The sequence below is a fragment of the Trichomycterus rosablanca genome, chromosome 4, assembly GCF_030014385.1.
Source record: "Trichomycterus rosablanca isolate fTriRos1 chromosome 4, fTriRos1.hap1, whole genome shotgun sequence".
In the NCBI taxonomy this organism is placed as follows: domain Eukaryota; kingdom Metazoa; phylum Chordata; class Actinopteri; order Siluriformes; family Trichomycteridae; genus Trichomycterus; species Trichomycterus rosablanca.
The window spans coordinates 24,390,319-24,404,083 of NC_085991.1; the positions used below are offsets into that span (position 1 = coordinate 24,390,319).

The window sequence follows — 13,765 nt, forward strand, 5'->3', positions numbered from 1 at the left end:
TGATGTGACTAGACGTGGATGAATATGCATTATATATATATATATAATGATAAAAAAGATGTTTAATGATAACGGTGTTATAAAATTTTTAGTATTAAACAAAAGATGTTTAGTGTTTGTAAATAAATGACTAATATATGCTCATAAGAAATTAATGTAAGTAGAAAATGTCTTTGCTGAGAAATGAAGATATTTTATGATTGCCCCTATTAAATGTGAACACTTTTAAAATTCACAGTAATTGAATGTGAACACCTATTAAAATCTATTTGAGCTACTTGATACATTATCAGGCTTGTTTATGTTTTCATGTCTTAGTGTCCATACTTAGTGTCCATCTTTGCACATACCTAAATGTGTCAGCATTTATTAATAAATGCACTTAGGGACTGTTTTTACTGTAGAGACAGCTGCCCAAAATATAATATTATTAATAATAATCTGAAGTGTTTTCCTATTTTTAAGGTTTTCATCCACTTAAGGTTCATCCATAATGTATTAAACCTGTGTGGGGTGTATACACCGATTAGCCATAACATTAAAACCACTTTCTTGTTTCTACACTCACTGTCACTATCAGCTCCACTTACCATATAGAAGCACTTTGTAGTTCTACAACTACTGACTGTAGTCCATCTGTTTCTCTGCATGCTTTGTTATCCCTCTCTCATGCTGTTCTTCAGTGGTCAGGACTCTCCCAGGACCACTACAGAGTAGGTATTATTCGGGTAGTGAATCATTCTCAGCACTGCAGTGACACTGACATGGTGGTGCTGCTGCAATAGATGAGCGATCGTCTCTGACTTTACATCTACACATGGACCAACTAGGTAGGAGTGTCTAATAGAGTGGACAGTGAGTGTACACTGTATTTAAAAACTCCAGCAGTACTGCTGTGTCTGATCCACTCATACCAGCACAACACACACTAACACACCACCACCATGTCATTGTCACTGCAGTGCTGAGAATTATCCACCACCTAAATAATACCTGCTCTGTGGTGGTCCTGTGGGGGTCCTGACCATCCAAGAACAGAGTGAAGGCAGGCTAAAAGGATGTAGAGAAATACTGTAGATAAACTACAGGCAGTAATTGTAGAACTACAAAGTGCTTCTATATGGTAAGTGGAGCTGATAAAATGGACAGGGAGTGTAGAAACCAGGAGGTGGTTTTAATGTTATGGCTGATTGGTGTATGTAAACTCAACAACACTTTATTACAAACACATGTCCTGTATATACTTTCATCTTATGAGATAAGATGAACCATATAAAAGATTTGTGTGGGTAAACATTTACTGACTACACTCTTGTCTGTTGCATGGTACATTTTTTTGTTCTCCTTTAGGTCATATATTAATTAAAAGTTACCCCCATAGTACCCCCACAGTACACCAGATTTTATTTGGTTAAATAATTTTAATGTATTATATTATTCGGGTCTTCCCTTTTAAAGCATTGGCGTTGTGTTCTTTAAAACTAAATATGGCACATGGGCGGAGCAGCAGTCTAATGTGCTAGCCAACCACCTCTGAGGTTTTGAATCTCAGGTTCAAATAATAGGTGGTGCTATCGAACTCTATGCACATGGGGGGGTTGGGGAGCAGCCTGCGACTGTTTGCTTGTCAGAAGGGATGTGTGATAGTCTGGGCTTTCCTCTGCCAGCTTGGGGGTGATAGAAAGGGTAGAAGAATTGCAAGGGAATTGGCAATAATTACATTAAGAAGAGTATAAGGAAAAGTGTAAGTATTTGCATTTGTAGCAGAGTAATGTTCATCAGAAAAAGGGAATCAATGTAATAATCAATTAATTAATAGTGAAGAATCAATTAAGGAACACCACCTGGCTTTTAGAAAAACTCGACAAAACCAAATCATCAGTCACTTCTCTGATAATGTAATCTTTTAAGTCAGTTTTTTCTCACCAAGAAATCCAACTCACAGCACTAAGTTTTTTATAAATATTTATGTTTATTGAACACAAAGCATAACACGATTTATATAATTATATATATATATATTAGTCCTTTGAGTGGTGGATCTAATGGTGGTGGAGGAACAGGATGGTTTAGAACCTAATTGAAGTGTATCTATCATTTTAGCATTTTATTTAGACATATCTATAATTAGGAAGATTAGAGAAAGTGGTGTCTTTTTTTTCCAGAGTGCACACACACTCAAACTTTAATTCCTGTGGTAGGTACACTATATGGCCAAAAGTATTTGGACACATGACCATAAGCTTGTTGGACATGCCTTTTTTTTAAAAACAAATGGCATTCAGAGTGACCTCAATGTGATCCTGTAAGGCTTCCCACAAGACTTACAACAAGGCCGCTCAGGTGGCACAGCGGTAAAAAAAAAAACACGATAGCACACCAGAGCTGGGATTTCAAATACATTGTATCGAATCTCGGCTCTGCCATCTGGCTGGGCTGGGAGGCTGTGAACTATTGGCTGTTGTTTATAGGGTAGGACAAGCCAGATAGGGACCTCATAACTGATACAATTATGACCTCTGCTGGCTGGTTGATGGCATCTGCTCAGAGTAGAGGAATAATGCGTTGATCAGGGTGTGGCTCTCTGTGCACAAAGCTGATCCGCATATAAACTCGCCTCGTGCAGGTGAAAAGATGCAATCGGCTACTGCGCACGTGTGGCGTGTGACCGTCTCGGCTCTCCTCAAACGGGGCGGGTGTCAGCTCAATTACCACAATTGGGTATATAATTAGACGTGCTACATTCTGAAGAGAAAGGGAGAAAATGCATTAAAAAAGACGTGATGTTATTCTGTGGGAATTTATGCCCATTCAGTCAAAAGAGCGTTTGCATGGCTGGGCACTAATGTTTGTCAAATATGTTCCAAGGAAGTTTTAGTTCATTTCAAAGCTGTTCATTGGGGCTGAGGTCAGTTTGCTTTGTGCATAGGCACACGGTCATGCTGGAACAGGAAAGGGCCTTTCCTAAACTGTTACAGAGTTGCAAAGTTGTAAGCATGTAATTGATTTTTCATACCTGTTGGCAATTGTTGTAGCTGAAACACATGAATTTAATAATTAGAATGGGTGTCCGAATACTTTTGTCCATAAGGTGCATATGAGTATCTGTGTACAGCTGTGGGTAAAACAATGCATTTTATTGTCTTACTGGTTATATATTATTGCTTAATCACTTAGGGCTTAAAGCGAGAACCGTCTCCGAATCAAAGGAGGAACGCAGCCAAAGATCAGGTAGGTACAAAGGTGAAATAAAACTATATCTATTCTCTTACATGCCATTGAGTAGCACCTGACAATTATTGTACCTTTGATTTTGCCCCAACAGCAGTCTGTAGTTTTATTTTGTCCCACTCTTAGGTAAAGTTTTTACATCCTATAAAACACTTTAAATGGACATACTTAATTTACACTTTTTCCACAGTTGAATGTGTAACAGTGTTGCTGGAAGGTTCAAGATGGAAACTGCAACACTGTGTCAGCAAAGCTTACTATTTGCAACCAGCCCAAATGTCACCACTGGTTAAAAGATCTAGCAACATAAAATCAAATCTTATTGTTTAATGTTATTATAAGTTATTATTTCTAAAATAGTAATGTCTTTTTACTAGGGCTGTCATGCAATGTAAAATTTTAATCGAGATTAATCGTGATTAAAGAGCCATATTAATCGTGATTAATCGCAATTAATCGCAGAGTAATAATTAAGCGAAATTTTAACACTTATGCCCATTTTTATTGCAAGAACCATTTCTAGATGCAACACCAGTGGTGTAACTAGGAGCTCATGGGCCCCAGTTAAAAAAAAAAAAAAAGTTGGGCCCCCTCAACAAATTGCACATGCTGATGGCTGAACAGAATGAACTAAAAGTCACTCGGACGTTACAATTCAAGTTCAAATTCCTGCCTCTGGCATTTTTAATGCACAGTTTTAGTTTTTTTAGTTTTACTTAACGAAAAAATTGTAATATAATAAAAATGACTTGACGAGTGCAGCCGGGGGGAGGTGGGGGTTTGGGGGGGGCAGTAAGGTGAGTGGTTGAGTTCATGTCGTGGAGGACCCCAGAAACCTGCCCCCCCCCCCAAATTTCATAGATCTATTAAGAAAAGCTTTTAATACTGTGTTGTGCAGAAACATGACTGGGAAATATTGTTATAAATCACAATACCTAAAACAATCAAGTTACCAGACATTTGTATAAGTTATTGACTGTAGCTATAAAAAGTGTTAATTAATACAGTCCATGTAAATGCTTAGTCCATATAAATATCAGATACAAATGTGTTTTTAAAAAACTACAAACATCACAAATATAAATCATGTTTATAGACATGTGATAGAATAAACTGTAGAGATGAGGCATTACGCAGTTTCACTTCTGTCTCAAACAGTACCTGAGGGAAGGGAGGCGGAGCTATGCGGTTTTGATGGACAGCTCTAGCAGCCAATGGAAATACTCGTTACAAAGATTGCGTGATTTCATTCATCTTTTCATCAACACGTAAAAATAGTGAAAGCCGCTAAAAGTAGTTTTTTATTGGACAGCGACGATAATTTATTACTTTTTTCTGTTTGACTGCGCTGGCGGGTCACAAGTAATGCAGTTTAAAACAGAAGATGCGGGCCGTATAAAACCAGATCCGGTGTGGACAGAACACCCCGGACTTTGGACATACTGCTATAAACAGTCCAGTGTGATCCATTTAACAGCAGTGTTTGTACAGTTCTGTGTAAAGTTCATGCGCTTTACATCCAAATTCATCTAAAATACAGTTCATTACCACAAAGACACATATTTACGTGGCACAAACAGCCAAATAAAAACAGTTCGATTACAAATTTTAATCTTGATTAATTTTTTTTATCGCGATTACAATTTTAACGCGTTAATCGCGTTAATTAACGCGTTAAACGACAGCCATACTTTTTACAGTTCGTTTGTTTGTTTATTAGGATTTTTAATGTCATGTTTTACACTTTGGTTACATTCATGACAGGAACGGTAGTTACCCATTACACAAGATTCATCAGTTCACAAGGTTGTATCAAACACAGTCATGGACAATTCACCTCACTTGCATGTCTTTGGACTGTGGGAGGAAACCGGAGCACCCGGAGAAAACCCACGCAGACACAGGGAGAACATGCAAACTCCACAGAGAAAGGACCTGGACCATCCCACCTGGAGATCGAACCCAGGACCTTCTTGCTGTGAGGCGACAGTGCTACCCACTGCTACACCCTTCTCTTTAGTAGACAGTAGACATACAGGGGTTGGACAAAATAACTGAAACACCTGTCATTTTAGTGTGGGCGGTTTCATGGCTAAATTGGAAGTCTGGTGGCCAATCTTCATTAATTGCACATTGCACCAGTAAGAGCAGAGTGTGAAGGTTCAATTAGCAGGGTAAGAGCACAGTTTTGCTCAAAATATTGCAATGCACACAACATTATGGGTGACATACCAGAGTTCAAAAGAGGACAAATTGTTGGTGCACGTCTTGCTGGCGCATCTGTGACCAAGACAGCAAGTCTTTGTGATGTATCAAGAGCCACGGTATCCAGGGTAATGTCAGCATACCACCAAGAAGGACAAACCACATCCAACAGGATTAACTGTGGACGCAAGAGGAAGCTGTCTGAAAGGGATGTTCGGGTGCTAACCCGGATTGTATCCAAAAAACATAAAACCACGGCTGCCCAAATCACGGCAGAATTAAATGTGTACCTCAACTCTCCTGTTTCCACCAGAACTGTCCGTCGGGAGCTCCACAGGGTCAATATACACGGCCGGGCTGCTATAGCCAAACCTTTGGTCACTCGTGCCAATGCCAAACGTCGGTTTCAATGGTGCAAGGAGCGCAAATCTTGGGCTGTGGACAATGTGAAACATGTATTGTTCTCTGATGAGTCCACCTTTACTGTTTTCCCCACATCCGGGAGAGTTACGGTGTGGAGAAGCCCCAAAGAAGCGTACCACCCAGACTGTTGCATGCCCAGAGTGAAGCATGGGGGTTGATCAGTGATGGTTTGGGCTGCCATATCATGGCATTCCCTTGGCCCAATACTTGTGCTAGATGGGCGCGTCACTGCCAAGGACTACCGAACCATTCTGGAGGACCATGTGCATCCAATGGTTCAAACATTGTATCCTGAAGGCGGTGCCGTGTATCAGGATGACAATGCACCAATACACACAGCAAGACTGGTGAAAGATTGGTTTGATGAACATGAAAGTGAAGTTGAACATCTCCCATGGCCTGCACAGTCACCAGATCTAAATATTATTGAGCCACTTTGGGGTGTTTTGGAGAAGCGAGTCAGGAAACGTTTTCCTCCACCAGCATCACGTAGTGACCTGGCCACTATCCTGCAAGAAGAATGGCTTAAAATCCCTCTGACCACTGTGCAGGACTTGTATATGTCATTTCCAAGACGAATTGACGCTGTATTGGCCGCAAAAGGAGGCCCTACACCATACTAATAAATTATTGTGGTCTAAAACCAGGTGTTTCAGTTATTTTGTCCAACCCCTGTACATTAATACAGTTGCAATCGGAAATATTTAATCCCTCCCTTCGTCCACCTTAAAATATGTTATAGTGATGTGTATATATAATTAAATATAAATACACAACAGGAACCTCTGTAAACAGAAAAAGAAAGAAATGCTGTAACTGTGTTCTTTACATCATACCAAAGATTTTTTATCTGAATTTAAATCTGGACACTGGGAAGGTCCCATCTAGGAAATTCCAGGACTGCTTCCTTGACCAAGCTTTAGCTGACCTAGAAGTATGCCTGAGATTGTTGTCTTGCTGGAAAGTTCACCAAGGTTCAGTTTCACCACAAAAAGCAGAACATTCCTCCTCAAAGTTCCTTGGTATTCCTTTGAGTCCATGATGTGAGTAACACAATCAAGATTCCTGCAGCAGAAAAACATTCCCACATCATCTGACCTACATCCATGCTTGAACGTGGGGATAGTATTCTTCTGGTCATAACCCTCGCCTTTCTTGTGCCAGACGAACCACTGATTGTTTCAGTTTTGTTTCTTCATAGAACTGTGTCCCAGAGCTTTGCAGGCATTTCCTTCTGGCATGTGATGTGCATTGTAGATTCCAGCCAGTCTTTAGATGTTAAGAGATCATCTTATTTTTTCCTATGACATATTTGTCCCAGCTTTTATTGGGTCATCCTATGAGTTTTGTGCGGTAACACAGAATTTTTTTGGTTGTCCTGATGAGATTGCTAAAGCTTCAGGATCAAATAAACACATCTGTCCCAGCCTTCACTTGGCAGACGCATTTCTCCAGAAGCTTGCTCAGGGCCCATAAATAGCAACCTGGCTGTAGTGGAGTTTGAACCAGCAACCTTTCAATTGCTGGTCTAAAACTCACCTGCCTTGGCCATAGGTCATCCTGTAAGTCTTTTGCACTAACACAAGGGTTTTTCTTTGTGGAGGTTACTAATGTCTCTGGATAAAATTGTGGGCTTTTATCCACAAACACTCTGGTGGCTTGGTGGGTAGCACTGTCACCTCACAGCAAGAAGGTCCTGGGTTCGATTCCCAGGTAGAGTGGTCCTGGTCTCTTCTGTGTGAAGTTTGCATGTTTTCCCAGTGTCTGTGTGGGTTTCCTCTGGGAGCTCCGGTTTCCTCCCACAGTCCAAAGACATGCAGGTCAGGTGAATTGGAGATACAAAATAAAATTACATGCCTGGTCAACTTTTGTGACAGCTTCTTGCAACACACCTTGAATATCTCAGGGTATTAGGTTTTAAGATAAGCAATTTTATATAGGGGTTAAAAATATTCTGCAACCCTATAATACTACATCATTTATTTATTTTTTTGCTTAAATTGCTGTATCAATTGTAAAGCAGAATTTAGCTCTGCAGGAAGGTTCACTGAAAAAAATCCTATTCTTGCAATTTTCTCAGTTAATCTAGTCGTGTCCGTGATTCGACCCTTCACCGCTGACTGAGGATGCCTCTCAACTGACATATGCCCCCTCCGGCATGTACAGTCAGTACAGACTGCATTTTTTCACGTGCAAGAGTCGAGTTCATACACCGACAGGCACTGTGTACAGAGGGCCACACCCCCATCAGCATTATTCCTCAATCCTGCGCAGGCGCCATCAGTCAGCAAGCAGGGGCCGCAGTTGCACCAGTTATGAGGACCTATGATCCGACTTCTAACCCTGAACAACAGCCAATCGTTGTTCATGCAGCCGCCCAGCCCAGTCGAAAGGCAGAGCTGAGATTCGATACGATGTATTCGAAACCCCAACTCTGGTGCGCTAGCGTACTTTACCACCTGAGCGGCCCTAAAAATCCTATTTTTAAAAAATCCGATGGCAAATAAAGATTAATATAAGATTAAGGTAAGATGGTTTAATTGTTTAACTACACAGTGTTAGTGAGGCTTCTGTGTTTATTTTTAGATACATCAGGTGAACAAAAGGCAGAAGAGCCCTACAGAGAGAATGAAAGTAAAGCAGTAGAAGATGATGCACCAGGATCTGCTCCTCTTCATTCTTTTTATGAAGGCAAGACTCTGTTCATTGCATTCTTACTGATATGATTGCTTTATTTTATACACATTTTTATTTCAAGTAAAGCATTTATGTTTTTTTTTTTTTTTTCCTTTATGTATTTTGTGTTCTTTGCAGACAAAGCAGCTGCACCATCATCTTTTCAATCTTTTGGTTAGTATATAGTTTTTTTGTATATACTCAAATAACTCATGATCAGTGAACTGTATACAGGTCAGTTATAATATTTGCTAAATCTTAAAATGTGTCCATTGTTTATCCAAGGTGGGAAGTAACAAAGTATTTCAAATTCAAACCAAATTGTATATAAGACACAGACAACTTGGATGTAAAAAAATAATTTTATTATCGACTTATCCAACACCCACTGGCCCTGAGTGGAAAAAGTTATTACTTCAACCCAAAACAAGATACTACCTGGTTGTGCATCGTGTTTATCGACAACTGCAACCGATCCCTTCTAAGTTTAATCTTTCACATCCCTGTGGAGCAGTTTTTTTTTTCTCTTTTTCTCCGATTGTTTCCCCCAATTTTCTCCCCTAATCTAGTCATATCCAATTCACCTCTACCGATTACCACCCTCCACTTCTGACTGAGGAGCTTCGCAACTGACACACGCCGACACTTGTCCGACACTTGTGCAGGCGAGTTCATATGCAGATCAGCCTTGTGCATGGAGAGCTACACCTTGACCAGCATTATTCCCCAACTCTGTGCAGACTCCATCAAACAGGCAGCAGAGGTCATAATTGCACCAGTTATAAGGAACCTGGTCCTGCTCATCCCACTCTGAACAACAGCCAGTCATTGTTCATGTGGCCGCCCAGATGTATTCGAAATCCCAGCTCTGGTGCGCTAGCGTATTTTACCGCTGCGCCACCTGAGCGGCCCCTGTGGAACAGTTTTGTTCCCCTTGAGATATCTGTAGCTCTTGGAGAAATCCTGGTATGCTGGCTACTTTTGTAAAGATTCATAGTTTTTTTGTTTCCTTTTAAACCTTTGACTCTCACTGTGGTTTTCTGTAGTCTTAGATATGGCTTTGTTATTCTTTTACAGCTTGCCACATTTTGGCAGTATGCATTAGTAACTTTTTGTGCTGATCACTTTCTGAGTTCATTTTGATTGCAGCATTGTGTGTTGCCTGTACAGACTTTCTAGAGCTACTTCACATGTTGCATTTAAGTGACATTTACATTTTAATGGCCTAGCACTCAGGTCGCGCAGCAATCTAACACTCTTGAGGTCCTGAGTTCAAATCCCAACTGTGCTATCGACCAGCAAAACACCTATACAGACACACAATTGGCAAAGCAGGGTTCCTTGTTGCTGCTGCATTTACACAGCTGTACAAGGCGTGGCTTTGCATGTAATATTGTGCTTTGTGAAACCCACCCCAGGCAGGTAAAATGAAGGGATCAGCGACTATTCAAGTGACAACCATGCTTTCCCTGATTGCAGGATGGGGGTGGTGGCATTGTTAAGAGTGAGAGACAGAGAGGGACAGAGAAAGAGAGCGCGGCTCTAATTGGACACATCTCGATTGGATGAAAAAGGAAAAAATGAATGAATAGAAGATAATATCTAAAAGATCTGAAAATGTGGAAAAAGACTGGAATTTTTCCAAAACTGGAAAAAGAAAAAATATATATACTGGTGCTGGTCATAAAAATAGAATATCATGAAAAAGTTGATTTATTTCAGTAATTCCATTTAAAACGTGAAACTTGTATATTATATTCATTCATTACACACAGACTGATATATTTCAAATGTTTATTTCTTTTAATGTTGATGATTATAACTAACAACTAATGAAAACCCCAAATTCAGTATCTCAGAAAATTAGAATATTACTTAAGACCAATACAAAAAAAGGATTTTTAGAAATGTTGGCCAACTGAAAAGTATGAACATGAAAAGTATGAGCATGTACAGCACTCAATACTTAGTTGGGGCTTCTTTTGCCTGGATTACTGCAGCAATGCGGCGTGGCATGGAGTCCATCAGTCTGTGGCACTGCTCAGATGTTATGAGAGCCCAGGCTGCTCTGATAGTGGCCTTCAGCTCTTCTGAATTGTTGGGTCTGGCGTATCGCATCTTCCTCTTCACAATACCCCATAGATTTTCTATGGAGTTAAGGTCAGGCGAGGTTGCTGGCCAATTAAGAACAGGGATACCATGGTCCTTAAACCAGGTACTGGTAGCTTTGGCACTGTGTGCAGGTGCCAAGTCCTGTTGGAAAATGAAATCTGCATCTCCATAAAGTTGGCATGAAGTGCTCTAAAACTTCCTGGTAGATGACTGTGTTGACCTTGGACCTCAGAAAACACAGTGGACCAACACCAGCAGATGACATGCCACTCCAAACCATCACTGACTGTGGAAACTTTACACTGGACCTCAAGCAACGTGGATTCTGTGCCTCTCCTCTCTTCCTCCAGACTCTGGGACCTTGATTACCAAAGGTAATGCAAAATTTACTTTCATCAGAGAACATAACTTTGGACCACTCAGCAGTCCTTTTTGTCTTTAGCCCAGGCGAGACGCTTCTGACGCTGTCTCTTGTTCAAGAGTGGCTTGACACAAGGAATGCGACAGCTGAAACCCATGTCTTGCATACGTCTGTGCGTGGTGGTTCTTGAAGCACTGACTCCAGCTGCAGTCCACTCTTTGTGAATCTCCCCCACATTTTTGAATGGGTTTTGTTTCACAATCCTCTCCAGGGTGCGGTTATCCCTATTGCTTGTACACTTTTTTCTACCACATCTTTTCCTTCCCTTCGCCTCTCTATTAATGTGCTTGGACACAGAGCTCTGTGAACAGCCAGCCTCTTTAGCAATGACCTTTTGTGTCTTGCCCTCCTTGTGCAAGGTGTCAATGGTCGTCTTTTGGACAACTGTCAAGTCTTCCCCATGATTGTGTAGCCTACAGAACTAGACTGAGAGAACATTTAAAGGCCTTTGCAGGTGTTTTGAGTTAATTAGCTGTTTAGAGTGTGGCACCAGGTGTCTTCAATATTGTACCTTGTCACAATATTCTAATTTTCTGAGATACTGAATTTGGGGTTTTCATTAGTTGTCAGTTATAATCATCAACATTAAAAGAAATAAACATTTGAAATATATCAGTCTGTGTGTAATGAATGAATATAATATACAAGTTTCACTTTTTGAATGGAATTACTGAAATAAATCAACTTTTTCATGATATTTTAATTTTATGACCAGCACCAGTATATATTGTATGGCTGGGTGCAATTTACAAATGTCTTATTTGCATGAGTTTCTGCATATTTGTGCTCATGAGGTGTATTGCTTGCTTTGGTGAACTAAATGGTGTTAGTTAATATACGATGTTTACTCTACAGACTCACTGGAAACCATTGACAGCTCTGGAGGTGAGATTATTCTTAATCTTGTGCAGAATAGCAACACTAATGTTCAGCTTACTGGTTAATAAGTGTTGAATCATCTGATCCCTGAATGTGTTACAGAACTAGTTGAAGAGGCTTTACCTGAAAGAACTTTAGGTAATATTGAAAACACTTGATCTTTCTGAGATTCTTTTAACTTTATGGACTGTCATTTTGTGTTCTTTTATTTCAGAGCTGTCAGAAACAGAACGATACCCTGAGTCTGAGCCAATGCCACTAGAAGAAAAAAGTAGGTCATTCTGTCAAAACATTTCAGAATTTCTTTTATAAAATCCTATTAGTTATTTTATACTGCCTTTATTTAAGCTAATTATAATTAAGATGTCAACAATTAATTGTCAGGTTTGACTGTACCACAGCCATTAACCTTAGTGAAATCCATGCAGACACTGGGAAAACATTGACAGTGAAAGCATGGTTCAATCCCACAACACTTAAAGCTGCTTTTCATCTACACTTCCATCGTGTCACATATATGTATTTTAACATTACAAATATGTTTTTATTGTGATTTTAAGGCCAAATAATACAGAAGACAGACAAACCAGAAACATGAAACAAACAACAATAAATGTAATACATTTATATCCAATACATGGACATACAGTTTCCAGTGATTAGATACATAAGCAACATTCTACACATAACACAATAACTGTAATTCAATATGACTTAAATCATATTGAAGTGCTGTGCAAATGAGGAACCTAGCACCCCAGTAGCCCTCAACCCATTGCCCATTTTCCCCAACAGCCATCACCCCATGCTAGCAAAACCTCCAGTAGGATGTTACCTCTTTTCCTAAATCCATTCTGGGTCTTACAGGTCTTCCCCTTTTTTCTTTTTATCAAGCACTTTATCTTAGTTAGGGTCCACTTCCACTAAGAAACGATGGGTGCAAAGCAGGAATACCCTGGATAAACGGTGAACCTATCACAGGGCTTTGGCCATCTTCTCCCCTCACATGTAGCCAATTGTGGGTATGATGCCAGGCCGGCTGTTGGTGGGCTATCAAAATAGACTGCTGCACCACCTGACCATCTATTTAAAATTAAATAATTTGATATTATAATAATGTCTGTAATATTACTCACATAAACTCAATTACATTTGATTTGACAATGAATCATGATCTTTGTATAGTTATATTTGAGACAGGATTGCTGTTGTTAAGTATTACAAACTTATTTAAAGTATTGTTGTGTTTTCTGTTAATACATCAGTTGCAACGATGCTGGGCGAGGAGAGTCGAGGCAAGTTTCTCTTCCTTATCAGTTGGTGTTGAATTCTTAATATGCTCATTTTTGTGTGCTATTTTAAATGCATTTTTTTTTATCACACTCAAGAATCTAACCCAGAAGATCGACCTGAAAGTACAGCTATGCCAGAGACACTTAATCCTGAACCCACAGCAGAATCTGCAGCTAAGGAGAAGTCTGTACCAGACACTGAAACACTTCAGTCTGAACCAGTGACTGAAACACCTGAACCAGAATCTCTACCAGAGATTACAGCTGAATCAGAGGGTCTGTCAAAAGGTTTACACGTCAATACATAAATATATTCGATTTTTAAAATGTTTTTAAACTTTATAAACTCTATTTTCAGGTAAGAAGAAAAAGCCTAAACTGTTTAATAAATTTGACAAGACAATCAAATCAGAAATTAATGCAGCTGAAAAACTGCGTAAAAAGGTAAGTACATAAAAAAAACGTAACGTCTTTTTTTTTTTTCTTTTTTTTTTTGTAATCTATTTTTTCCCACTTTTTCCCCCCA

General features: G+C 39.7%; 1 protein-coding gene across 2 annotated transcripts in view; it reads left to right on the forward strand.

Annotated features, from left to right (window-relative positions):
* unm_hu7910 (un-named hu7910) overlaps positions 1 to 13,765 on the forward strand; it is a 74,510-nt gene that overhangs the window by 34,451 nt on the left and 26,294 nt on the right. The window contains exons 4-12 of one of the 2 annotated variants that reach the window (XM_062994030.1): positions 3,178 to 3,243; positions 8,446 to 8,550; positions 8,674 to 8,709; positions 11,924 to 11,953; positions 12,050 to 12,085; positions 12,162 to 12,218; positions 13,213 to 13,242; positions 13,336 to 13,515; positions 13,598 to 13,683. In XM_062994030.1, coding sequence (XP_062850100.1) covers positions 3,178 to 3,243; positions 8,446 to 8,550; positions 8,674 to 8,709; positions 11,924 to 11,953; positions 12,050 to 12,085; positions 12,162 to 12,218; positions 13,213 to 13,242; positions 13,336 to 13,515; positions 13,598 to 13,683 — 626 coding nt within the window. The remainder of the gene's footprint in view (positions 1 to 3,177; positions 3,244 to 8,445; positions 8,551 to 8,673; positions 8,710 to 11,923; positions 11,954 to 12,049; positions 12,086 to 12,161; positions 12,219 to 13,212; positions 13,243 to 13,335; positions 13,516 to 13,597; positions 13,684 to 13,765) is intronic. The other variant, XM_062994031.1, reaches the window with a different exon arrangement.